A 23496-nucleotide genomic window follows, 5' to 3' on the forward strand; every position below is an offset into this window, starting at 1 on the left:
GAGAGGACTTTGATTGTAAAAGTCATTCTGATTATGATCCCAGTAGATTGATATGTTTAAACACCTGGCTCTGTAAATTTTAATTGATTTTATTGTGTTGTTGTGTACCCTGGAGATGCGTGTAACTGCTTATGTTACCCAGTCTTTGTTATCATTTGTTGCCTACATATGACTACCAGGTTTTATCACTAGACAGGGCAGAAAGATCTTTTTAGTGCCACATATATTAAATATTTTAGCAGAAAAATTCTTTTTTTCCCCACAAACTTTAATATCTTCATCAAATATTAGCAGTAGATGAAAAAAGGACACATTTCTTTTTGATGGATTTTATTGCCACATAATTTCATGTGAATATCGCTGTGAAAGCATTCTTTCAATAATGTTTTTTTTCAGTACCTATCAGGTGACCTTGAGTCTCCAAATCGTGACGAGATAATCATGCTTGGTTGGAATTATAGGAAACACTTCTTTTTATATTGTATTGAATTTGTTCCTATTATATATTTGTTTGCTATATTCTCCTGTGTTTCCCATCTCTTACTGTCGCCTGACTTCAACTGATATACTCAAGCATTTTATTTGATTTTTACAGTAGCTGTTTTTCAAAACTCCTGAATGATTAAAAGTTTTAACACCTACTTCCTAACATGTAATAATAAAGATTTTTTTCAATCTATTAAATTGTCTAACAAAGAACAGAGAGAGATAGGTTAACTTTTACCCATGCATTCTGTTTCTCTCCGTTACAGTAAAATGATCTTTTAGATTACCTGATCTATTAGCACCATCTAGTGGTTCATTAAAGCATATTTGCCAATTTTTTTTTTTTTTGCTTTCGATACCACGAATTCAATCAGATTTTCAGATACTTCATTTACACAACTAGCAAACTTTTTTTTTTTTTTTGTCTGGCTTCTGGCATTTTCCCATTGGGTCTATTTCTTCTTCTCAACGACGTTTCTGCGGAAGGATATAAATCATATTTCTTCACTAACTTCTTGTAGCATCGGCCTTTTAACTGAATACGTTCCAAAGTTGCCCGCTCTATGTTCTCCACTTCTACAATCGTGACGTCTTAGTCATACGTGCTACGTCACGGGCATGCGTCCGTGTAAATATGTAAACACTTCCCTCTACACAGCTACTTCAGTTTGTGGAGTTTGCCAACAAGATATTACAACGACTAGAGTTTCAACCGCGGGAGGCTTCCTCTCGTGGCTACACGTTATTAGCCGCTATCAGATATTGTTAATTCTTTTTTGGGGCTTTACAAGACCGAGTCAGATTTCTAGCATAAAGCTCATCTTCAAGCTAGTTCCAGCTAGCTAACTGCTCCGCGAGGATTTATCAGAGGAGTTACCGTTTATTTGTGCTAGTTGGTCACTCTGCTGAGCGGCAATGGCGCTTTCCCTGGTGAGTCTGTGTGCCAGGGAGGTGGTAAGTGATCACAGCTCGTCGCCCTTTTGGTTGAGGTGGGTGCCAAGGGAGCTGTACAGACCGCTGCTGGAGGCCGCCTTCCGTAGCTGCAGACCGTTGACTGTCAATGAGCTGGTGCAGAGGTGGCCTGAGCGGACCCTGCGAGTAGGAGGACGGAGAAAACAGGGACAAACACCCCCAAATCGCCTTTGTATCCAGGCTTTGTTACTTGCAGTCGTCAGAGGACTCTCGGATCAAAGGTGAGGAATTTACTTATTTGGACTTTCATCTTTTTGCTTTTAAAGTTCGACTGAGCAAAATGTATCTGTTTTTATGTTCCAGATGTTCTCTACAAGTTCTGGATCTCTGTGGATTGCAAGGAGATGAAGGATCAATGGGAGACCCTATGGGGGGCTGGTCTCTGACTGTAGCACTCTGCACCATGGTTGTTCAGGCCAGGGCTGGAGCTCAGAGGAGGGATGGAGAGCGGGAGAGGAAAAGATTCTCTGCCCTTGAGAGAGAAAAGGATGTGAAAAGAGAGAGGGGACAGAGGAAGAGGGGGAAGGATACAAATGGCGATGAGACAAACAATAGGGAGCAGACAATAAACGATAGAGAGAAGCAGGCTCCGTCACTGGCTGAAGAGGAGTTGATTATGGGAGTAAGGAGGAGGATGGAGAAAGAGAGGACAAGGGAGACGATTGTGGTAGGAAGGAAGGACAGCGAGGACAAAGATGTAGTCAATGATGTGTTGCTGCATGTTAGAGCTGATCTGTTTGTTAATGCTCGTTCTTGGGAGCGCGTACGTGTAGCTCTGAGCACCATCGGACCCCTCAAGCTGCAGTGCAGGTACCTTCGCGTGGAGGAAATATCAGTTTCAAGAATCGAGACGCTTCTTGGACTCTTGCCTCATCAGGGTCTTCTGGGGGTTGATATTCGCTACAGCAGTCTAGGGGTGGCTGGCTTGGCTCAGCTGCTGCCTCTCCTCTCCACCTTCCCTGCACTCAAGTCCCTCCGCCTGCACTACTGTAATTTGGACTTTCGTGGAGACCAACCTGGTCAGGAGGAGGCACTGAGGGGCTTGTCTCAGGGGCTAGCGCAGCTGCAACAGCTTCGATGCCTCAGTCTTACTGCGCTGCGCCTACCCGGACAACTACGAGTGCTGCTCAGGTATACAGATCATTTATCACATCTTTTCGGTGCAATTTTGCATTTGTCATGTGATTTGAAGACAGATTACCTGCTGTAACTGAGCATTTTTAATGCTCAAGTTTAAAGTCCCCTGGTAGATTTACTTGTCAGTGTAACTGAAAGACTAAAAGAGACAGTGGACTCTCGATGTCTGCTCATCTATTGTTGGCAGAAACAATATATACTAGCCAAAATATCCTTTGTTGCCCCTGAAAAAAAAAACCTTTGAAGTATGATGCTAACTTTTGGGGAATTCCCCTATTTACCATCCACTCGTTTAGGTGCGATTAGGTGCAAACACACACATAGCCTGAAGCATCGCGGTTCAGATTACTAAAGCTTTGACATTCCTCTTCTCCTTCCAGCTCACTGCCTCAGCCTCTAGAGGTGCTCGAACTGCCCTATCTGAGCCTGAGTCCGGCTGACTTTGCCTACCTGTCCTTTAGCCATCATGCTTCCACGCTGCAGCAGTTGGATCTAAGTGAAAACCGTCTGGATGGAAACACACTGCCCTCTATTCGCCGCCTCCTCTCGCAGGCTTCAAGCAGCCTGCAGCACCTCTCTCTGAGTGGCTGTGGCCTGACAGACAACCTGCTGGCGCTCCTGCAACCTTCACTTGGGGGCTGCCTTGCCCTGAAGAGCCTAGCTTTCGCCCTGAATCCTCTCTCTATGGCAGGTCTCTTGGACCTGGTGAGGACAGCGGTGAGAATGCCCTCCCTCAGACAGCTGCTGTATCCCAACCCCCTGGAGGACTACCAGCCGGGCCTTCCTGAGCTGCCCTCCAGCGCTCAGCTCTTAGAGTGGCCCCTGGATGAAGCCACAGACATCAACACAACGAGCAGCCAGCTCAACAAGGTGCTGATAGATAGCGGACGCTTTGACCTCTCTCTGACCTGTGACCTCCTCAATTATGATAAAGACTTGCTGGATTAGAGCGGAGGTCCAGGCAACGACGGATGCCTTCTGAACGCACTTGAGGACACGGAGCTGAGCAACGCTACTTTTAGCCTGGCAAATTCTGAACTCTTATTTTATTCATAAGAAAGTGCTCGTCTTTTTCACAACCTTTCTCACGTGAGTGAATTATTCATTCACATTTTCATAAAAATATATAAAAGGAAGAAACCATAGACATCAATAAATGTAAGGCAACTGTTGCTGCGTTCCATCAGATTTGTCATATTTGTCAATCGTATTTGGCATAATGACAGGAAGCATTGAAAATGCTTTGTTCTTGTTGGCAGCATTAATGTCATCAGGAGATACTGTTTTTTTTTTTTTTTTAATTGAATAACCAATCTTTTCAAGTTAGATAAATTTAATTATATCATACAAGTTGTGGCTGGTTTTGAACCAAAATGAGTCTGTGCCTTTTAACAGTCACTTTCTCTACGTGAGGCAAATATCTGATGGGTGGCAACAAACACGCTGCACAATAAAAATCATTGCAGCACCTGTAAGCGTTACAAGGGCTCACTTTATAATACGTTTATGCTTCGTATTGTTTTCCTTAAATAGGAAATGAATGTAACAGGTCAATCTGACACTTGATTTATATTTTACTCTTTTTTTTTTCTATCCTGAATTTCTTCAATATCCTTGTTTCCTAACATCCGTGGTTGTGATTTTTCTCTTCAGTATCCTACGGATCACCAACATCAGGAACTGAGTGTACCAAATAAATCCAATACCACATTAATACTGCATTTATGGACTGAATTACACAATAAAGATGTTTTCAAAGTTTTAAGAGTCATCTTTTTAAAAAAGCAAAACAGAAATCCACATCAAAAATAGACCACATATCTCCATCGAGCCAATATGTCATCAGATCTGGATCACTCAGGTTCTTAATAGTGTTCATAGCCTACTGGTCCCATCGCTACCCAGCAGGAATGCAATCACGTCCAAATCCGGGTCCACTGAGAGACATCTAAACATGAATGACAGACCTACAGTTCTGGGTTTTGTTATTTACATGTAAAAAAAAAAAAAAAATGAACGCAACAGGCTACAGGTTGAGTTTTGAGCTTGTAGTAGATAATTATGTAGCTTCACAAAGGAAGGATGTCAAAATAAAGCTATCATTCAAATTTTTCATTAAAAAAACTAAATACCCTGCAGGAAAATCAAGGAAACAGCCGTGGATTTTGTCAAGGCATTAATTATTACTGTAAATCTAGCTAAAATATATCAGACTCAGTGACGAGAGATACTGAGAGGAAAATTGGCAATTGTCATAAGTAAGGCTTAAATTTTTCCTAGAAGGGCCTTAAGTGCATTTCTGTTAAAATGTCAGGGATCTTCCTTTCTCCATGTTCCACCCCTCCTCCTACTTCAGCAAAAACCATCATGGAAGGTTTTGCATGATCCTGACCACAGAAAACAAACTTGATAGAAGTAAAGACGGTAGCGATTGAGCTCATCATCTGTAGTACTCCACGTAAGACTGCTGCTGAATGAAGTAGCGGCGAGGCCAGGCCTTCAGCCAGTTCTGGTCCGAGCAGACATGGAAGGGGCTTAGGGTGATGCGAGATAACGGGAAAGAGATCAAATTGGGGACGTGCATGAGGAAGGGTCGATTTCTCAAGGGTGGCAGAATTATAGCTGTAAGGCAGAAATGTTTTCGACATTAGAAAGTTGTTTGGTTTTTTTTGTAGAAAGAAGCATGTAGTCGGGCGAGAAACCTCACCTGGTGGCCGGTGAACCCTGGCCATGGTGTGAGTCTCTCCTAGACGAAGCACCGGTTGAGAAGTACTGCGGAAACAGATAGAGAAGTCAAAAATGTGGCAGAGTATTAGATGCAGAGTAAATGCTATTAATGACTTCAACGTACTGGTCATCTACGGGTAAAAGAACAGTGTTTTTCTGACCGACGGGAGCCACACTTTGGGCCTTTTTGTACTTGTCTCTTTGCACCCTGCAGAAGTAGTTCAGCACTTCCACCGCAGTGAAGGCCGGTGTGCCCAGATACCTGTTATGTCTCTAGTAGGCAATGAAAGAAGCCAGGAAAGCAATTAATCACTTAGAGCAGCCAGCCAGAACCAGTCAACAACCCAGTGACGAGCTGTCATGTACTCCTATTTACAGGAGTTAAGGTCACAGAAAAGGACATCAGAATCAAGAGAGAGCTGGAAGCACCTCTCAGTTTTCAAACACCTGTTCGAAGATTTTGTCACACTCAAAAATACATTAATGGATGGTGATGATAATAAATGATTGGGAATATGTTTCTCCAGATGTAAACCCAATTAAGAGAGGGTCTAACTTTGTATTTGGAGGTCCAGACGTCCAGCCAGCAGTTGGATCTGGCATGGAGGTTCTTCCAGATGCAGGACTGAGGCCGCAGCTCTGAGTGCCAGCTTTCCAGCTCGGTCCAGAGCCACGGGTCAGCCTCATGCACTCCTAAAGCTGTCAGCACGCACAGCACTGCTTCCCTGTTGGCGGGAAGGAATCAATTCAAGGAAATAAGCATGGAAATCAATTTATATGCACGCAAAAGGTAGAAAGTATAATCTTCTCCACTACTCAATTCATTTTATAAATGTCAATATATTAAAAATTCATCTACAATGACGTATTCTTTTATATTAAACACCTAGGCCTTATTTTAAGATCAATGGACTCACCGGAGACCCAGTTCTTTATAGGCCAGTAGGGCGAGAAGCTTAATCACAAGATCATAGCTGTCAGATTTGAGACGCACCGATAGATGCAACAGTTCATAAATCATAGTTTGTTCCACAGAGGACTGAAATACATAAAGAAATGGGTCACAACCTTGTAAACCTGGCACCTCTTAAAATAAAAAAGTGGAGTCTTGGACTGTTAATACCATGTGAGGTCTCACAAATTTGGGCAGCAAGTCAAGAAGGCCTCTGTGGAGCTCGTCTGGCTTCTGGGTGAGACCCTGGCTGTGAAGCGTCCGTAGAGCAGTGAGGATTTTAATCCTGGTTGGAGCACTGCAGGTTTTTAGATACTCCAGAAGTCGCCAGGAGAAATTCTCCGGAGTGGTTTTAACACACTGCACACATACACACTCATCAGGATATCGAGTAGGACAATAATAGAGCAGGTTGGCCGATGTTGTACCTTATCAGGGCACAAGTCTTTAAACCAGTCTTCCTCGGAAAACTGTCGGAGGAATCTGGGCACCTCAGGGGTGGTTTCCCAAGGAGAAGGAAGAGGTGTCAGAGTCTGTAACTGCTGAGCAGGTGCAGCGGGAGTTTTGGGTTTGGGTTCTTCTTTTGGAGTAGTATTCTCCTGAACCTACAGTGACATGCATGTGTAGATGTACACATTGACTGCTTTTCAAATATCAAGTACTTCAACTTTTACCTCCGTATCATCTTTTTCCAAAATGACAGGTTTTTGGTGGGTAACTTCATCAGCCAATAAAACAGGCTGTGGCTCAACTTCCCTCAGGGTCCTTGGTGCAGAGGTTGATGCCGGAGCCATTTTCACCTGCAGCTACGCAGAAAGAGACAGTGACTGGTGTTTATTACAGGGAATAAAACTGTACACATGACAGCGAAGATGAGCTGAGGCTCATCACATTCAATTTATAATGAACAATCTAAAACTAAAGGGACTCACATACATCCACAAACACCAAACACAATGTTAAGAAAAATGCAGTTTTTTGCGACGTTAACGGATCTGCTCTTGTTTGGTGAAAACGGGCCACATAGATTAAAATAGAAAAATGCCACCAACATTGGAACCTTGACAGAGGTAATAAAATTTCATGCACATGGTTTTGTTTAACAAACTAACACTCTTTACCTTGCATTTCTTCTTTTTCAAACTGACAGAAAGGTTCATTTTGTGGCAGACATCCTTCTCCGCGGGAGGGAGGCTGCAGGGCTTGCTGCCACGTGGTTCAGGATACAATGAAAGTTTATTTGGGTCAAAAGTATCCTCCAACTCAAACTGAAAACACGTCACCACAGAATACAGTAAATGTCTGAATTTTTTCTCCGCCTGCTGGAAAAAGTGAATTTTCACACATTTTCATGACATTCTAGCTGACAAGCTGTGAGACGTAAAGTAGCTTGCTATGTTAAAGGAAACGTTTATTGCATATTCCTGAAAGAACTGAAATTCAGGGGTTTTAGAAGAGAAAGTCACCTTAATATTTGGAGGCAGCCCATATATTATATTCATATAGCGATCAAAGGCCTCTTTCTTGGTTTCCTTTGTACTGACAGGCTTATCTTTTTTGCATTTGACTGTGCCGAGTAGTAGCGCAGCAAGGTCTGTGTCTGAGGTCACTAAGCTCTCCTGGAAACAGATAAATGGAAAATACATTCACCTTGATCCACCTTTGATGCTTTATTGAGTGTGTTTGACATAAATTTCACACACCTTCAGTCTGTCCTCAGTCGAAAAAATATTTCTGGTGATTGACTCCGATTTCTCCTCTTCTTTGGCTCTGTTAGCAGTCCTGCTGATACCAATAACAGTTGAGTTTGCTCCTATACTTTATTCTTTAAATATATGAATGAATCTTACTTTCTGTCACCGTAGGTCTCCTTATTCTTGTTGATCGGTGAGTCAGGGAGACGCTCACTGTCGAAGGTGTAAAGGAGCTGTGGGTATAGAATGAAGAAACCAATATGGGGTCAAAAAAATGTCCCCATATCCATCAACCCCCCCAGCCGGATGACAAGCCACCCATGTGGATGAGGGAGTTACCATTTGTTGGTAGATATGTGGCAGGAATTCTGCACAGCTCATTCGGTACACGTCTCCTCTAATGCCGAGAAAAATGTCTCCGAGCCCACAGTAAGCCATACACTCAGGCACTGCATTCAGCTGAAACGTCCTGGAGGATACAGAGTAGGACATTATATTTTTCACATCTGCAAGAGAAAGTGCTCAGAATGATTCCTAAGTCCTTGGATGACTGGTGAAAACAAGCTTGAGATATAACTTTTTAGTTCTATGGCGTAAAATATGCTTGCGAATTTCAAAGATTTGTACGTGTCTTAAAAATGGCATTTACTAACAAGTGTCTGAGCAAGACTACAAAGGTCATCATGCCGCAAGTAGGAGAAGCACCATAATACCTGTGACCTAGAGGTTACACACAGTGTAATTTGTTTACAGCGCAACGTTAGCTAGTACTTCTTCATACTTATGATTGCATTTGAGAAAAATTTGGGATTTTGCTTGTGAGGATTAACTTGCAAAACAAAAGATCTCGTAAATTTTTGCTCGCCGCATTTTGGTTTTTAGTAATGATCCAAAATCCAATGTAAAAAAATCCCACTGGTGGCGGGAACCGGTGCTAACTTGACTCTAAGGCGGGTAACTATCACCAACCTGATGAGGTGATTCTCCTTGTTCCAGATGCAAACTGTCCCGTCTAGACTGCTGGACACAAATGCCTCCAAATCGGGACACACACACAGTCCTGTAAGCAAACAAACAACACGGCGTTGCCATGGTAACAAATAACCCTTCATCAGGGACACAAACGTTGTAACCTGTGAAGCAATCTGAATGTCCGTCCATGGGCGGGTGATTGGCGGGGCTCTGAGTGAGCAAGTTGAAGTGCATCAAGCTGAAGGTGCCACTGTTTGGCTCTTCAATGGTGAGGGCCAAATGAGGGCCCTGAGCAGCCAAATAGGGTTGAAGCTGGCCGCACTGCAGGCTCTGTTGTTGGGTGAGACACTCCTGGACGTACGGGTTCACTGTCCACACCACCACCGTCAAGTCCTCACCTTGGGGATCGGCATAGGGATAAAGCTGCTGAACAGACACTGACAAGCATGACATCATTGTTAGCTTAGCCTGTGACGTACCTGCTGAGATAAGATTGCCGCTCTCTGGGTACACTTGCATTGTGGTGACTCTCTGTCCGTTGTGTGCCGGTGTCCTGTACAAGATCTTCCCATTATCAAGTCCCAGAACACTCACACATCCTCCACTTTGGCCAATAATGATCAAAAATCTGTTCCAAGTACAGACGTACAATCCCATTAGCTGAAGATCATTTGGCGGCATTTCTAATGTGCTGAAAGTAGTGAATACTCACTTGTTCTTGGCATCATCCAGAGCTGCCTTGTTTCTGTGACTGCATCCTCTTCTCTCCTGCAGACTCTTCCACCCTTCGAAAGCCTGTTGAGTTTCAGGGATGTAACTGTAGAGTATGAGGCAGCCAGCTGGGCCAGGGGTTGACAGATTCTGGGCATCATTTCCTGTCACGTTGTCCTCCTGTCGCCATGGTCCCTGGCCTCTTCCCTGCCACTCTTGCATCCATGTGATAGGATTAGTGAGCATGTTAGCTTGGAGGACTGTACCTGCCTCGGTCAGGGCTAGCATAATCTCTCTGTGCAGGCAGTAGTCAACACACAAAATCCTCTGCTTTACCTTTGAAGATGTTATCACTGCTCCAGTTTCTGCAGCCAATAGAGTGATATCACCATCCCCCCTGACACACAGGACTCTTGCAGGGTAAGGAGCAGGGAAGGGTGAGACTAGTATCTGTCTCAGCGGGACTGCATCACTTCCCAGTTTACAATGCAGATTGTACAATCTACTGATGGACCAAAATTGCACTCCTTCGCGAGAGAAGGAGAAAAATGTATCTCCTGTTCCAGTGCCTCCTACACACAACTGAGGGGTTTTATGTTCTGTGCGAACACACTCGACCACATCGCCTTCTTCCAGATGCCAGCAGCGGAGAGTGCAATCAGCAGAAGATGACAGCAGCATCTTTAGTGCAGAGCAATAGAACAGAGAGTTCACCGGACCTGGATGCATAAAAGGCAGAAGATTTTCAACCTTAAATGCTGTTATAATGAGGTGGGAATAAATGAGCAGAGTGTCATTATACCATTATGTCCATCAAGGGTCGCATGCAGATCCCAGTTTGGACTCCAGACTTTAATGGACAACTCTTGTGATGCAATGATCAGGTAATCCAGGTGAGAGCAGTACACAATTGCAGTGATATTGCTGTGAAACACAGACTGTATTATAAGAATAATGATTTTTACCTCTTGAGGTCTTGAGTTCTCTCAAAACCTTTGTGATATTCTGCAAAAGTCCTCTTCTTTTTTGTCAAATACTGATTTCCTGTCCATCTAAAGACAACATTGTTTCCTTACCGCGAGCAGAGACTCTTCTTGTGCTCCAAAACCTTTCCAGCATCAAGATCAACCACCGTCACGACTCGTCTGCACACAACGAAGGCTTTGTGGGGCCTGTCAGGTCGCGGTGGAGCCAACACCATTTGTGTGAATGTGTTCCGCTGCAGCCCCTCCACTACCTTCACCTTACACCGCACAAGCATCACCGACCACACACACACGTTCCCCTCGCCTGCAGTCACTATCTCTGTAGAGTGCTCTGCAGCCTGACACACACATATGTCCAGGGCATCATGAGCAGAACCCAGGGGGTGTAATTCTTTGTCTAGGAGAGTGAGGATGGGTCCTGGGCCCCAGCCCACCACACAGCTAGAGACCGTGGAGGCAGTCAGACCCATGAATGGGAAGTGAGCAGGGTGGAGTGAGGGAGTCAGCTTATGGCCATCAGCTTTGTAAACGTGAAGTGTGTTGTTTGAATGGAGGCTGATGAACGCTGCTGCAGACTCTGAATACATCATGTAACGCACAGCGCTGTCGCAGGAGAAGTGCTGCAGGCGATGGAAGTCGTAAGTGTTCACATGCTGTTCGCTCTTAGAGTGTATTACCTAGGCAGAGAGAGGATACAGCATGAGACCTCTGGACGCCAGCACATTAGGAACATTAAGATGCATTCCTACCTTGCCTGTAGTCATCTCCACATTCCGGCTGAGCAAACTTTGCTGTCCAACCTTCTTCACATTCGATGTTGGACTCTCCTGAGAAAGCAGCATCATGCTGGCACTGGAACAGAGTGCTGCTGTACTACTCTCCTCTCCTAGGGCCAAAACTGTCTGCACAGACAGGACCACAAAACTTCTGCACTCTCTCTTGAAATAAATGTGCTTTTACATTACAGTTTAGACACTGGGACAAGTCTGTTCAATAAAACTTAACAAACAAGGAACTGTAAATGCAGTTGTTTTAAAAAGGTTTTCTTTTAGTTCATAAAATCCCAGAATTACTGCGTCACTAATTTAGTAATATAAGCAGGGAGAAAACCTAAAGTAACTGAATAGAGCAAAAGTCACTCACCTTCTCAGCTTCACATCAATGAATATTAAGAGGTGGTTATCTGAGGTTAAACTTTTAACTTCCAATAACTAGTAGGTTTTTGCCTTGAAAGACTGACCAAACAAGCTTAAATGTGCTGAGTTTGTTCTCTGAGTTCCTTATGAAGAGCTGTTGCCTGGCAACAGGTCGCTAGGCTGCATCCATGGCTGCAGGTCGCAAATAGAGATTTTCAGTGTTAAAATACCTTTACCAAATGCCACTAATGTAGAACTTGACGTTTTAACATGCGTTATGTGGAATACACTACAAAACACATGGTGTCATGTAGAAGTGATGGTAGTTTATTTTACATTAAGTTGTGACCACTTTTAGGCCAATAAATATAGAATTTCCCCATCAAAACTGGAGTTCTGGCTGCTTGCTGAACATATTTCATGTAAAGTTGGTGATTTTAAAGGTTTCTGCTTGTATACATTGTTTATTAATTACCTTTTTTGGTGTAAAGAAACATTTAGAGGGCAGGAGAAACTCTTTTACTCGTATATCTAAACCTTCCCATGTATGGCCTCAGGTGAAGATACGTTGTTTGAATATGTAATTTCGTAACTTGCATAATTGATCATTAATGATCTGTGTGATTAAATTATACAAACCAGAGACAAATATACTCAGATTTTATATATAAAAATGGGTAATACCTTACAAATATTAAACATCAGTCAAAAAGTACAAATATTTCCATCAGGACACACTTCCATTATATACTTCTGAGAAAAGTATTTATGCGGCACCTTTATAGATCTTTGGTGTTATTCTCATAATAGCTATGCTAATGTCTTTAATTGTCTAGCTATGTGGTATAAAAAAAAGGTAACTTTCACAAAACATACACGACATATACAACACAAATAAATAGAATTAAACTGAGACAAACAAAGATTCATATGATTCTCTTGGTTCAAGTTCTAACTCAAAATCAGTCCAAATGTCAGATGGAATTTTTCAGAAGGCTTCTGTTATTAATCTCTCCAATTTTTCCTCTTCCGTTTCATCCGGTGCAGTAAAATTCCTTGTGAAAAAGTGCATTTCTATTTTTCCTGACTCATGTGCCACAGCTATTCCTGAATATGTGTTTTGCCGTCCTGAGTCTCCAAACACAGACATGGCTGTCACCCTAAAAAGAAAAAAAAAAAAAATCCCGCATATTCATAAAAAAAATATTAAATCATAAACCTGATCATTCTTCTGTGTCATATCTCACCTGTCTGCATGCATCTGTTCACTGACCACCGGCTCTGCCTCATTCTTCAGCAGGTCCCATATGTGGAGGTTGGAAGCAGCATCCAGCACACAGAAGACTGTCGGCCTGGTCTGGTTCCACTGCAGCGCGACCACTGGCTGACCAGATGTGGTGTTGTTCCATTCCGCAACAGGCTGCTCATGGCTGACTGCATGGAGCCTGATGCTGCCGTCCCCACACCCCACCTGGCACATGGGCAGAGAAAAAGAAGCAATATTTTGCAGTTAAAAAAAAAAAAAAAAGTTCGAGTCGGGTGTAAAGATTGAGAAATCACTTTTGGAGGTGATCTGGAATAACATTAGATCACCTCCAAAAGTGATTATTAGATCATTAGATCCCGACGATCATTCTAGGCTGTTAGCAACACATTGATATTTCAGGACATAGCACAGACCTATTCTGAACGAAGTAAGCAGTGACGCATAACCTGAAATACGTGTTCTTGATGGGTGTAAAATCTTGATTGTATGTTCATAATCTGTATCCACGTAGCCTACATGGTGGTGGGGAATGTTCTCTGAGCGCTTTCTAGTTTACACGATGGAGTTATTGGTACACTGATTAATGTAGTTCACCGAGTCCTCCACCATGAGCTAACTGGGGCGGATTCCAGACAACCTTCATTACAACTGCAATGGAATCGACTCAAAGAAATTACAATTACTAGAAGGGATCCTATTCCAAGTCCGAATACGCTGGTCCTTCGCTTTAATGTTTTATTGCTGACCCTAAATTTAAACTTTTCCATAGATGCAACAAAAACATGACTTGTAGCTTTAAATTAGTATCAAAAAGCTGCACTCTCACCAAGAATAATTGTGGCCTGAAAGGAGAGAAGTGGATTGTGCTGACAACAACAGGTCTGAATCCCAATTCCCGACAGCTGTAGAACTTTGGAGGAGCCTTCAAGCCGTGACTGGTCCCATGATTGACCAGACCCTAGAACAGAAGAGATATTAGTGCACCAGCTCAAAAAATATCTGTCAGAATATTTAGAGAGGATCAGAAACATGCTCACCATATTGGTGCCAATAAAGAAATGATTGGAGTCATTTGGGAGGAACCGTAAACTAAGTGTCTGCAGCGGCCCTGTTTTCGCTGCATCTCGTGGCGACACCCTGAGAGGAGAAAGTGATGGAGGAAATACCAGATGAAGAGACCAGACCTTACAAGATTCTTAGCACAAACTGGGCCACCCTGAAACGTGACACTGAATCCCCTTCACACTCTACATATATGACTGAAGATACTGTACGTTCCCATCAAATGTAGAGGTGACAACGATCATACGATCACAACACAACAGCTGCGTTCCATTTGGCAACGACATTATGGGATATTTTGAGCCTGGTGGCAGTGACAGACGATCATCATGAGCTGTTTACCAATCTCACCTCGTAACAGTGAGGCAAGAGGAGCTGTGAAGCAACTTAACTTTGCCGCCGGGACTGAGCCCTGCAAGAAAGAGTGAGAGCTGGTCGAGAACTGGTTCCACACGTGTGAGAAAGGTGAGGACGTGTGTGGAAAGAACACAGCACGATAAAATGTGACTTTTGACTGACCGAGATCTGTTTGAGAGCCTGCCTCGTTAGACTTTGGGAGTTGCACCACCACCTAAAGGATACAACACAGATAGAAAATTATGCAAACCAATTATTGCACAACTTAAAGAGAAAAAGCAATCAGGGTTGACTTTTTTTTTTTTTTTTTTTTTTAAATCAAACATACCCAGAAATTTAAAACTCCGCTTTCATCCAGAGAAGCCAACTGGAAGGACAATCCTGATAACTCTGGGTTTTGAGAGAGAACACAGTAATGTAGAATGAATCGATGTGTTCGACAATCTTTTGAAATCAAATGCTTTTTTAAGAGTGGCATCATTACAAAGCAAAACTTCCCCAAAAACGTGTCACTTGCTTTCAATGAAAATGATAAAATGATAGCCTTTCAACTTGTTTTCCTCTCACAATGATGTTTTTCCTCCCTGCAAGACTCCTTAGCGACCAAAATGCCAGCCACATATTTTAGCTTGGAGCTAATGGAAGCAGACTATCAACAACAATGAAACGTCCGTTTACAATCTCTCAAATGTATCATCCAGTATAATCCAAGACTTCTTCATGCAGCCATATGCTCAATGCCCTACAGACACGTCGATTTCATCAAAGACTAGACACAACACTTCTGGTTCTATGCAGCCATTACTAGTTTGCACATTAGCTACATTTTTTTCGTGGGAGCTCATAATCTTAACTAGAAATGTTTCATCTACAAACACACACACACACACACACACACACTGATATAAAAAAGGGGCTTCTGAATATCAGTACATGCCTTTTTCCTTATCGCCCAGCCCTACCATGCATACACCACTGCTCCTCCATACCATACCTTCCTCAGATGCCAAAAGTGGGACCTCTGGCCTGAGCCCTCCAGCTACAGCAGAGGGGACAACTTCCACAGATGTCACACATGAGAAATGGGCTGAGCAGACGGCATCTGTGTTGACAAGGTGACATAAGAGAGGACATCAGTACACAATGAATCATCACAACTCTAGAGCAGGAAAACTGCATCTCAACTAAATGAGAGTCTATGTATAGGAAGATGTTTGTTATTTGACGCCTGCTGACATTCGTTTTCATTGGATTGTGGTGCAAAGGGTTCACGACACAAGCAACAACAAGCCTGTCAAGACAGATCAAGGTGCTTCGATGTCTAAAAATAAAGCCAGACAAAAAAACATGTAACATGTTCTTGGCATGTAGAGACACAGGAGTCAGCACTGTCCTTACATAATAACATTTGATAGCAGCACAAGAAGCCACGTCTGTGCATTGAAAATAAATCAAGTTGGAACCTTAGAACATGTATAAAAACATGACATGTTTATTTCACTAATTTTCAACTCATGAAACTAAAACACACTTACATAAACAAGCAATAATAAATCAATTCCTTTGTAAAAAAAAAAAAAGCACCATGAACCAACTCTTTTTTCATTGAATTATGTATGCATGTATGTATGTATGTATGTATGTATACCACACACACATCAGTTATTTTGGACAGATTTAAACACTTTAAACAAAAGATGAATGAGAGAAAGAGTACTTTTCTGTACTACCTCATACACAGAAGGGACTGTAAAACATCTTCTACCTGATCAAAAAAAAAGAACTAAATAAATCAAACCTGATGAAGGCCGTCATCTGAGACGTACCAGTGGAGAAGGTAGGGTGTCTGAGGATCCACTCCTCCTCCGCTATTTTCAGGCGGTAGTGATTACTAGCAGGCTCTCTCAGGTCCCACAGCACCACGGAACCCACAGATGTGCCTGCAAACACCAGTATGGCCTTTTCAGGGCTGAAACAGCAGCACTGCACCTGGGACAGCAAGAGATTTGGACAGATGTTAACTTTGGTCTCAGTGTCTGTTGATGTTTCGAGTCAGTTCCACAAATCGTATCAGGTCATATTGTATATTAAAAGTGCTATTTGGAAGTATGTATTGGATCGACATGTTCAAAAAAAATTACTTGAGCAGAATGATGAAAATATTAGGTTTTTACATTATACTAAACACATCTTTGTTTTATACTTCTCTTATAAAAGATAATTGGAAAATTGATATTGCATTGACCCCGAAGTGGATCGATTTATAAAAATTGTGAGATGCTGCCCCCTCTTGTTCAGAATATGGCACATGCATGAATTCCACATCCTATATGATGAAAGCTACATATATTGTGCAATATATTCATATAATGACTGGCAACTTTTAAGTATTAAGGTCATCTGATGTATTTTCAATGTGCTTAAATTAATAAATCTCCTCTGGTAGAACAAAAAATAAGTGATTTGAAGCAAAGCAAACTAGCTCTCTTTCAGGATTAGTAGCCTTTCGGGATTTTATTCAAAACACTTTGCTATAACTAACAAAATGAACTTGAACATGTCACCTCCGATTCATAAACCAGGATCTTCTGAGGTCTGGAGGGCTCCCAGATGTTCCAGATGCAAATTATGGCGCGACTGTCCAGACGTACGGCGCTGAGCTCTGTTCTAGGCTTGTGGACTGTCATCATGGTGTGTCTCTGGACCTGAGAGAAGTGAACCAGGCTGATCTGGCGACCTGTAGTTGACAAAGAGTGGCGAGTAAACTGGCACACGTGTTCAAATCCTGTGGTTGGTTAAAACCAGAAAACAAAATATCATCTGGTAGAATAAAAGCAGATCAAGGGACAACACAACAGTGGCGGTGTACCATAAAGAAAAGGCAACTTGGTGTTGAGCTGCAAACTTCCACTGCTGAACGACAGCGTGTCTGTTTGTGTCTTCAGCTTCCTCAGGGACGTTCTCTCGGCTTGATCCTCTTCCAACAGAACAACCATGACCTTCCAGTCACACAAGCCAACAGGAGTCAATGTAGCAGACATGAATGCAAAAAAATACATTGAAGAATTATGCAGAAGCTGACCTGCGAGGCTGCACGCAGAAAAGTTGTCAGGCGCTGTGAATCAAAATTAATGTCACTCGTGGTTTGGTGTTCAGAGGATTTCTTTGGATCTGTAAAATCATTCAATTAGTATTAATATCTACATGTAATAAAAGAGTTGGTTAGGTCACTATTTAGGTGTTTTCTCACCTCCGGAGGCTCCGCTGTACTCTGGAGGATGCTGCGTCCACTTCTCACTCACTTCTATCTCCTCCGTCTGAATGTCTCGGTCTGCGTTATCTTCGTTACACTGAACGTATGCCTGGCAACCAAGAATTCCTCACAATCAGAAAAACAGCTGCATCACTGAATTTTTCCTTAAAATGCGGCTTATCTGTGTAAAGTCATAACTCACCTGCTTGGTATTTGCGGCTCCAAAGTTTCTAATATACATGTCATATTCGCTGACAGGCGGCAGATCCAGAAGTGAGACTGTCATCGAGAAATCCAGGTCAATTAAGCGAAGCAGATCCGTGCTGCGCTTCCTACATTCACCGAACAATTGCAGAAACAATGAAAGTACTGAATTTAATACATCAATGTGTCAAAAAATACACAGCAAAAATGCCCCGATATCAATTACTACCTACTTTTGTTTTGTGGCAACTTTCTTGCTGACCTCCCGCTGCTTTGCTGCAACAAAATCGATAAACTTCCCACGCTGGGAGCTTCTACTCTTTTCAGATCCCTTATCTACTACAAATAGAAGAATTAAATCCTTTATTATTCCCCACAAAACACTGTGGCATTAATGGATTTTCTACTGAGCCATTTGAAAAGATAAGGTAAGACAGAAGCTTAACTATACCTCTGGACCCTTTCGGCCTTTCTTCTTCCTCTCTGCTGCTCGTACTTTGCGTGGAGTGAGCTGTTCCGACTCTTTCGTTCTCTTCATCCATGGCTCTTTGAATCTCTTTAATCTCCTCTCTCCTCTGCGGCGTGAGTTCCTCCGTCTTGTCTCTAACCCCGGGATGCTCCGGTTTGTTCTCTTCTTCATCTTCACTTGCACTCTCATCCATCTCCTCAAAATCCTCCTCATAATCCTTTACAAAGAAGGATGAAACCATCATTTATTACCTGCAACGTGTAATAATTAAAACCAACAGTTTATCTGCACCAACTTCACAAGTTACAATGATACAAATGAAGGTGCATGTTAGTAACTCTGAATACTCACCACTTTCTTGTAAAGTAAACAGATTACAGCATGCAAAACATAAATTGTATGTTAAAAACCAAATTAGAAATTACATCAACGAAGAGAACTGAGTGCTGCAGCCTTGTTTATGATGAGATGGTGGTATTACCTCAAAGTCATCTTCATACTCCTGCACAGCCTCTTCTTCATCTTTGAGCACCTACAGATGTGACATAATCACTTTTATAAGAATACATGCAGAGATTCATTAAGATGATTTTATACCCAAGAGATTTTAGAATAATGCAGGTTGCAATAAGGCAAGCATGACATTCCTGGCCCGTGCTATATCCCACCACTAAGTTTGGGAAAAACTCAGCCGCATAACTTTAATGAAATTCTACCAAAACTCACCAAAAACATGGTTTCTTCTGTGGAGGTAAACAGAAGAGTTATGAACCACGTGGCCCTGTTTACACTTGGTTTTAAAATGGGTCTCGTGTGATCAGATCAGAAGTGGCCGCTGCTAAACACAAGTGTAAGCCACGACCACCAAGGTGCTACGTAATCAAGCCACTTGCTGAGGCTGTGTGAGACTCATTTGAGCAACATCTTTCAGAGTGCATGTGTCCAGCAGCATCATTAATCAGGACCTGGTGCATACGTGTATCTTAGTTCTTAAAACTTTGACCTTGCAGAGGACTGACATTAAGAAGTAATGAAATCTGGGTCTACTGACCTCTGCTGTTGCAGTTTTCGTCTCACGGCTGTGACTTGTGTCTGATGATTTCTTAGGACTGGTATTGTCTCTGCGACATCTCCCTGGCTCCTCCTCCTCTCTGTGTTGTTTCTCTTTTCGTTTTTCCCCTTCCGCTCGCTCTCTGTCCCCACGCTGATGCCTGACCTCTTCACCTGAGCCCTTCAAACCTCCAAGCTCCCTGGAGTCACTGTCACGTCTCGGTTTCTCATCCTGAAGCAGAAACAAGACGGATTGAAGAATTCGTTATCAAAATTATGATGGACCACAAATATAATTGCGGATGCTTACACGATATTCTCTCTCTTTGTGTCTCCTCTCTCTCTCCTCTTTATGTTTTCTGAGATCGTCCTTGTTCCCTGAAATCAGAAATATTGACGTAATGACTTCATGTGGTTATCCTGTGTGTGTGGAAAGCTGGAATATGGGAAGCTTTACCTCTTTCTTCCCTCCGTTCTGAATGCCTTTCACGCCTCTCTCGTCGCTCTCTGTCATCCCTCCTCACTTCACTTTCATCTTTGTGTCGTTCTCTTTCTCTATGTCGATCTCTCTGTTCTCTGTCATGCCGTTCTGTTCCATCCCTTCGCCCATCTTCCCTCTCTTCATGTCTTCTCTGCTCCCTGTGTTCTCTGACCTTCTCTTCTCTTCTGCTTTCTTTGTCTCTGTCTTCCCTCCTTTTACTCCTGTCCCCCTCATTTAGCCTCTCTCTCGCCTTCTCTTTCTCTCTCACTCTCTCCCTATCACGTTGTTCCTCTTTTTCCCGCCTCCTGTCTCTGTTTTCTCTGGAATCCTCACTGTACTTGTTTGCATCTGTTAGGCTGTCTCTCTCCCTCTTCTCTCTTCTATCCCTTTCCTTATCCCCTCTTCTGTCACGTGAGCCCTCTTTCCGTCTGTCAGCATATCTGTCTTTTTCCTCTTCATCTCTTCTCTCCCTGTGTTTGTCTCGTTCTCGTCTGGACTCCTTCTCTGAGTCTCTGTGGCGTCTCTCTGTGGAATCCCCACCACGGTGCTTTCTCTCATTCTCAGATCTCCTTCTGACATAGTCATCACCATGTCCTTCATCCTATAAATAGATATATTATACATCATGGAAAGGTAGGAATATGATGCAAAGACAGTGATAGAAGACCATCTGTGTGCGTTAGTACTTAACCCTAAGATGCCTTCTCAGGTCAGCTGGTCTCCATGTGTCTTCCTTGTTTATTTTCTTCATTAAAAGACATTGAGTGGACATTACAAAACACATAAGAGGAGAACTTAACTTAAATATATCTTTAAAACAAGCGCTTAACGCTGGCAAATCAGTAAAGAACGAAGATAAGTTTGATAACAAACGTTTCAACAGCAGGTACGATTATTTTTTCAACTGACTAACATTTCCCAGCAGCAGTAACACAACGGTGACGTAGTTACCTTCTCACTATGCATGTTCTCATCTGTGTTCTTGGTTCAGAAGGTTCTCAGTCCCCGAAAATTAGCTTATACCAGTGTAAATTTGGACAGACGCCGCCATGCTAATTTAACCCCACTGCGCACGCGCATATCGTCGAAACCAAGGAGAACGCGTCACTTTAGCTTGGCAACAGGCTTGTTAATCAATAACCGAGCTATGTCGTCAACAGAAAGTTGTCCCGCCAACCGCGAATATTTGCATGTCTTTGTTTTAGTCTTTTTCTATTTTTATTTAGTTATAAACATGGACAGTACGTTTTCAAATGCTACTACTTTAGATTTAGATTCAATGCAGTGTATGTTATTAACAAAAAAAAAAACGTTTATTGATCGATGTGCCTGTGCTCGTCACATTTCATGATGTAGGTAGCAAAAAACTGCTCATACCTGTGGAAGGAGCAAGAGGAAAACAAGACAGAAAAAGAAGAGAAGTACAAAATGAAGACAAAGGTGTCAAATGTACTATGCATGTACTAAGGTGAGACTAATTTGTTAAAATAGTAGTTTGACTTTCTGACATATCGTAATTTCTGTTATCTAGGTGGCCTATTGTTGAAGTTCAGCATTTGGTTTGGTGTCCACCTGGTCCTGAGGTTTTGTTTTCACACAGAAGAGTCAACTGTCTTACATGTCTTCTTGTATAATAATAATCCAAAATATTCTTGAGCACATAGAGCTAAAAAAAAAAGAGACACAGATGAGTTCATATGAGGTATCATAATATTCAGTATCAAGTCTAAATCATGCATTGTTTTGTTTTGTTTTGCATGGATATAAAGTATTTGATGTAAAATTTTAAAGGATTTATCTCGAAGTAACCACATGTGATGACAATTAATTCATAAAACGAGGCCCATACTATATTTGTATTATTTATCAAGTGTTTTGAAGAAAAAGCCAAAAAGCTCATCCTCAACACCGCTAGTGGGTCTTAATCATGGCTTTTCCAACAATAAGCACTAGATGGCGATATATTTCATTTTTGAGCTGGATGTTGCCGTTGTGGAAGAATCAGGTGTTTTCCCGCCAGTGGCCACTAGATGGGGATATTTCTCACTTTCTCTCTTATTACTGGTTGTATTGGGAGCGCACGCTCTCTTCGAGCTCCCAGGGCGTTCGTGGACATGGTCATTCTACCCTGAGAGAGAAAGAAAGCGGAGACCAGTTTAATCAAGGGAATGCGGTGTTTGGCTCGAAGCTGTAGCATAAACCAAGGTGGCCGATGCTAACGGTTCCTCTGAGGGTGATGGACCGGTTCAGAGGTGAACCAACGTGAGATTTTTTTTTTCTCTCGGAGGAATTGCTCGCATATGGGAACCGCGTCTGTCAGACTTTAGTTGAATTTTAACAGTTTGAAGACGGACTCGGGGGGTGGGTGGGGGTGGGGGGCACAGAGACATGTCTAGAGACAGCATGACAGCCGTACGAGGAGCCCAGTCACACAATGCGAGTCCCAAAGAGAATGGACATACTGCGCCGAGCCCTGGTCAACCCTGCGGCAACTTTCCTCATCCCTCCGCGGGGAACACGCCCGATGACACCCCGGTGTCCGCAACCAGCGAGCTGACCCACACCTGGGTCCACTTCGCCAAAACATTTGTTTTAATCTTCCCCGTTTATGCTTTGGGTTATTTTGAGTTCAGCTTCAGTTGGCTGTTGATTGGACTTGTTGTGTTTTTCTGGTGGAGGAGGAACACGGGAGGGAAGCTGAGCCGCCTGAGCCGAGCCCTGGCTTTCTTTGAGCAAGAGGAGCGAAGTGTCAAGCAGAGTCTGACCACCTCTGATTTACCACCGTGGGTAAGAAACCTCGCCAAATAGATGAAATCATGCCATTACTCTCTTTGGGTATTTTTTTTTCTTCAAGCAATATTTTTGAGTGTACAGGGTGAAAAAATAATCAGGTGACAAGATCAGGAGGACCAGATTTGAGCTGCAAAGCTGTGAAGGAGCAGCTGTTCCCCCCCACTCTACCCCACCCCCCCAGCAGCACTGACATTAGCCTGAGCCCCGGTCTAAATACAGCAGGGTACAATGGTAAACCAGACACCACGCTGGGAAGGAAACATGCTCACATGCTCTCTGATATTTTGGGATCCATGCTGTTATCTCTTTTATAGTAACACACTCTGATAATGCATTTTACCTTGGTAAAACCGTGTGAGGAAACAGGAGTGCTTCACGCTTCCATATCAGGCGTTTCCACTTGGATAACATTTCTATGCACTCACGCAACCCCCCAAACAAACGTCACATGAAAACATCTGCCACTTAATTATTTATCAGTGCAGATGACTAAATATCACATTAACCAATGAATTAAAAACAGCTATTTAAGTGTGAACTGCAGGGATGTTTTCATAGACCTTCAAAGCTAATATGCTGGTGTAAAAGGCAAATATTACTAGAGAGCATCGTGACCTGTGGGCTCCTGTAACACATCTAACTGTAGACCAGCAGATGGAGATCAATGGACCGTAAAAACCTCACGGAATTTATTGCCGAATGGATCCTCTGTTGTTGAAAGTTGAGATAAATTTGCCAATCTCATTACTAATTCCAGAGAGCTGAGAGCTACATCAGCCAGCACTGA

At 42.7% G+C, this 23496-nt stretch overlaps 4 protein-coding genes across 13 annotated transcripts in view; 2 read left to right on the plus strand and 2 right to left on the minus strand.

Moving 5' to 3' along the window:
- The first annotated feature begins 989 nt into the window (after positions 1–989).
- LOC147241514 (leucine-rich repeat-containing protein 14) lies at positions 990–4351 on the plus strand. Its single transcript, XM_086191377.1, has 3 exons — positions 990–1679; positions 1762–2589; positions 2976–4351. Exons 1-3 carry the CDS (start codon positions 1402–1404, stop codon positions 3541–3543), a joined length of 1674 nt encoding a protein of 557 aa, XP_086047503.1. The 5' UTR covers positions 990–1401; the 3' UTR covers positions 3544–4351.
- Positions 3662–11911, minus strand: wdr97 (WD repeat domain 97). Of its 5 annotated transcripts, none has more exons than XM_086191374.1 (21): positions 11781–11911; positions 11387–11539; positions 10728–11314; positions 10454–10575; positions 9653–10370; positions 9420–9568; positions 9102–9338; positions 8938–9028; positions 8308–8437; positions 8125–8201; positions 7978–8056; positions 7741–7893; positions 7396–7542; positions 6949–7080; positions 6703–6873; positions 6446–6634; positions 6240–6361; positions 5879–6047; positions 5447–5595; positions 5303–5367; positions 3662–5217 (listed from the first exon to the last, which is right to left on the minus strand). In XM_086191374.1, exons 2-21 carry the CDS (start codon positions 11480–11482, stop codon positions 5036–5038), a joined length of 3765 nt encoding a protein of 1254 aa, XP_086047500.1. In that variant the 5' UTR covers positions 11483–11539; positions 11781–11911; the 3' UTR covers positions 3662–5035. The 5 variants fall into 5 exon arrangements, with proteins under 5 accessions (XP_086047500.1, XP_086047499.1, XP_086047498.1 ...); XM_086191373.1 differs by having other exon boundaries at positions 5303–5364; positions 6703–6879; XM_086191372.1 differs by having other exon boundaries at positions 6703–6879.
- A 277-nt stretch (positions 11912–12188) lies between these two features.
- On the minus strand, positions 12189–21004 carry dync2i1 (dynein 2 intermediate chain 1). Of its 4 annotated transcripts, none has more exons than XM_086190966.1 (22): positions 20868–21004; positions 20608–20661; positions 19893–20517; positions 19746–19813; positions 19437–19667; positions 18867–18917; positions 18368–18602; positions 18150–18252; positions 17915–18044; positions 17710–17821; positions 17542–17630; positions 17329–17458; positions 17024–17196; positions 16286–16448; positions 15454–15561; positions 14788–14849; positions 14622–14673; positions 14454–14514; positions 14078–14177; positions 13867–13998; positions 13021–13244; positions 12191–12933 (listed from the first exon to the last, which is right to left on the minus strand). In XM_086190966.1, the coding sequence occupies exons 1-22, from the start codon at positions 20880–20882 to the stop codon at positions 12762–12764; spliced, it is 3090 nt and encodes a 1029-aa protein (XP_086047092.1). In that variant the 5' UTR covers positions 20883–21004; the 3' UTR covers positions 12191–12761. The 4 variants fall into 4 exon arrangements, with proteins under 4 accessions (XP_086047090.1, XP_086047092.1, XP_086047089.1 ...); XM_086190965.1 differs by having other exon boundaries at positions 12193–12933; positions 18150–18255; XM_086190964.1 differs by lacking the exon at positions 20868–21004 and having other exon boundaries at positions 12189–12933; positions 20608–20703.
- Positions 21005–22260: 1256 nt separating this feature from the next.
- esyt2b (extended synaptotagmin-like protein 2b) overlaps positions 22261–23496 on the plus strand; it is a 32824-nt gene continuing 31588 nt past the window's right edge. For 2 of the 3 annotated variants that reach the window (XM_086190967.1, XM_086190969.1), the window contains exon 1: positions 22263–22703. In XM_086190967.1, the coding sequence (XP_086047093.1) occupies positions 22305–22703 (399 nt within the window). In that variant the 5' untranslated portion in view covers positions 22263–22304. Of the gene's footprint in view, positions 22704–23496 lie in introns of all 3 variants that reach the window. The other variant, XM_086190970.1, reaches the window with a different exon arrangement.

Source organism: Aulostomus chinensis, chromosome 21 (assembly GCF_037954235.1).
Source record: "Aulostomus chinensis isolate RoL2024-O1b breed Wild chromosome 21, RoL_Achi_v1.0, whole genome shotgun sequence".
NCBI lineage: Eukaryota > Metazoa > Chordata > Actinopteri > Syngnathiformes > Aulostomidae > Aulostomus > Aulostomus chinensis.

Bases quoted from the DNA above. Each gene is read 5' to 3' on its own strand.
- dync2i1 (XM_086190963.1), bottom strand. From the start codon at position 20,700: ATGTGTTTTGTAATGTCCACTCAATGTCTTTTAATGAAGAAAATAAAC. The intron at 18,918-19,436 runs GTCAGTAGACCC...TCACATCTGTAG, and splicing joins CGAAAACTGCAACAGCAGAG to GTGCTCAAAGATGAAGAAGA. The intron at 12,934-13,020 runs GTGAGATATGAC...TTTTCTTTTTAG, and splicing joins GAACAGATGCATGCAGACAG to GGTGACAGCCATGTCTGTGT.
- LOC147241514 (XM_086191377.1), top strand. From the start codon at position 1,402: ATGGCGCTTTCCCTGGTGAGTCTGTGTGCCAGGGAGGTGGTAAGTGAT. The intron at 1,680-1,761 runs GTGAGGAATTTA...TTTATGTTCCAG, and splicing joins AGAGGACTCTCGGATCAAAG to ATGTTCTCTACAAGTTCTGG. The intron at 2,590-2,975 runs GTATACAGATCA...TTCTCCTTCCAG, and splicing joins CAACTACGAGTGCTGCTCAG to CTCACTGCCTCAGCCTCTAG.
- wdr97 (XM_086191372.1), bottom strand. From the start codon at position 11,482: ATGATGCTGCTTTCTCAGGAGAGTCCAACATCGAATGTGAAGAAGGTT. The intron at 8,202-8,307 runs GTAACTCCCTCA...CTATACCCACAG, and splicing joins CACATATCTACCAACAAATG to CTCCTTTACACCTTCGACAG. The intron at 6,048-6,239 runs GTGAGTCCATTG...TCCCGCCAACAG, and splicing joins TATAAAGAACTGGGTCTCCG to GGAAGCAGTGCTGTGCGTGC.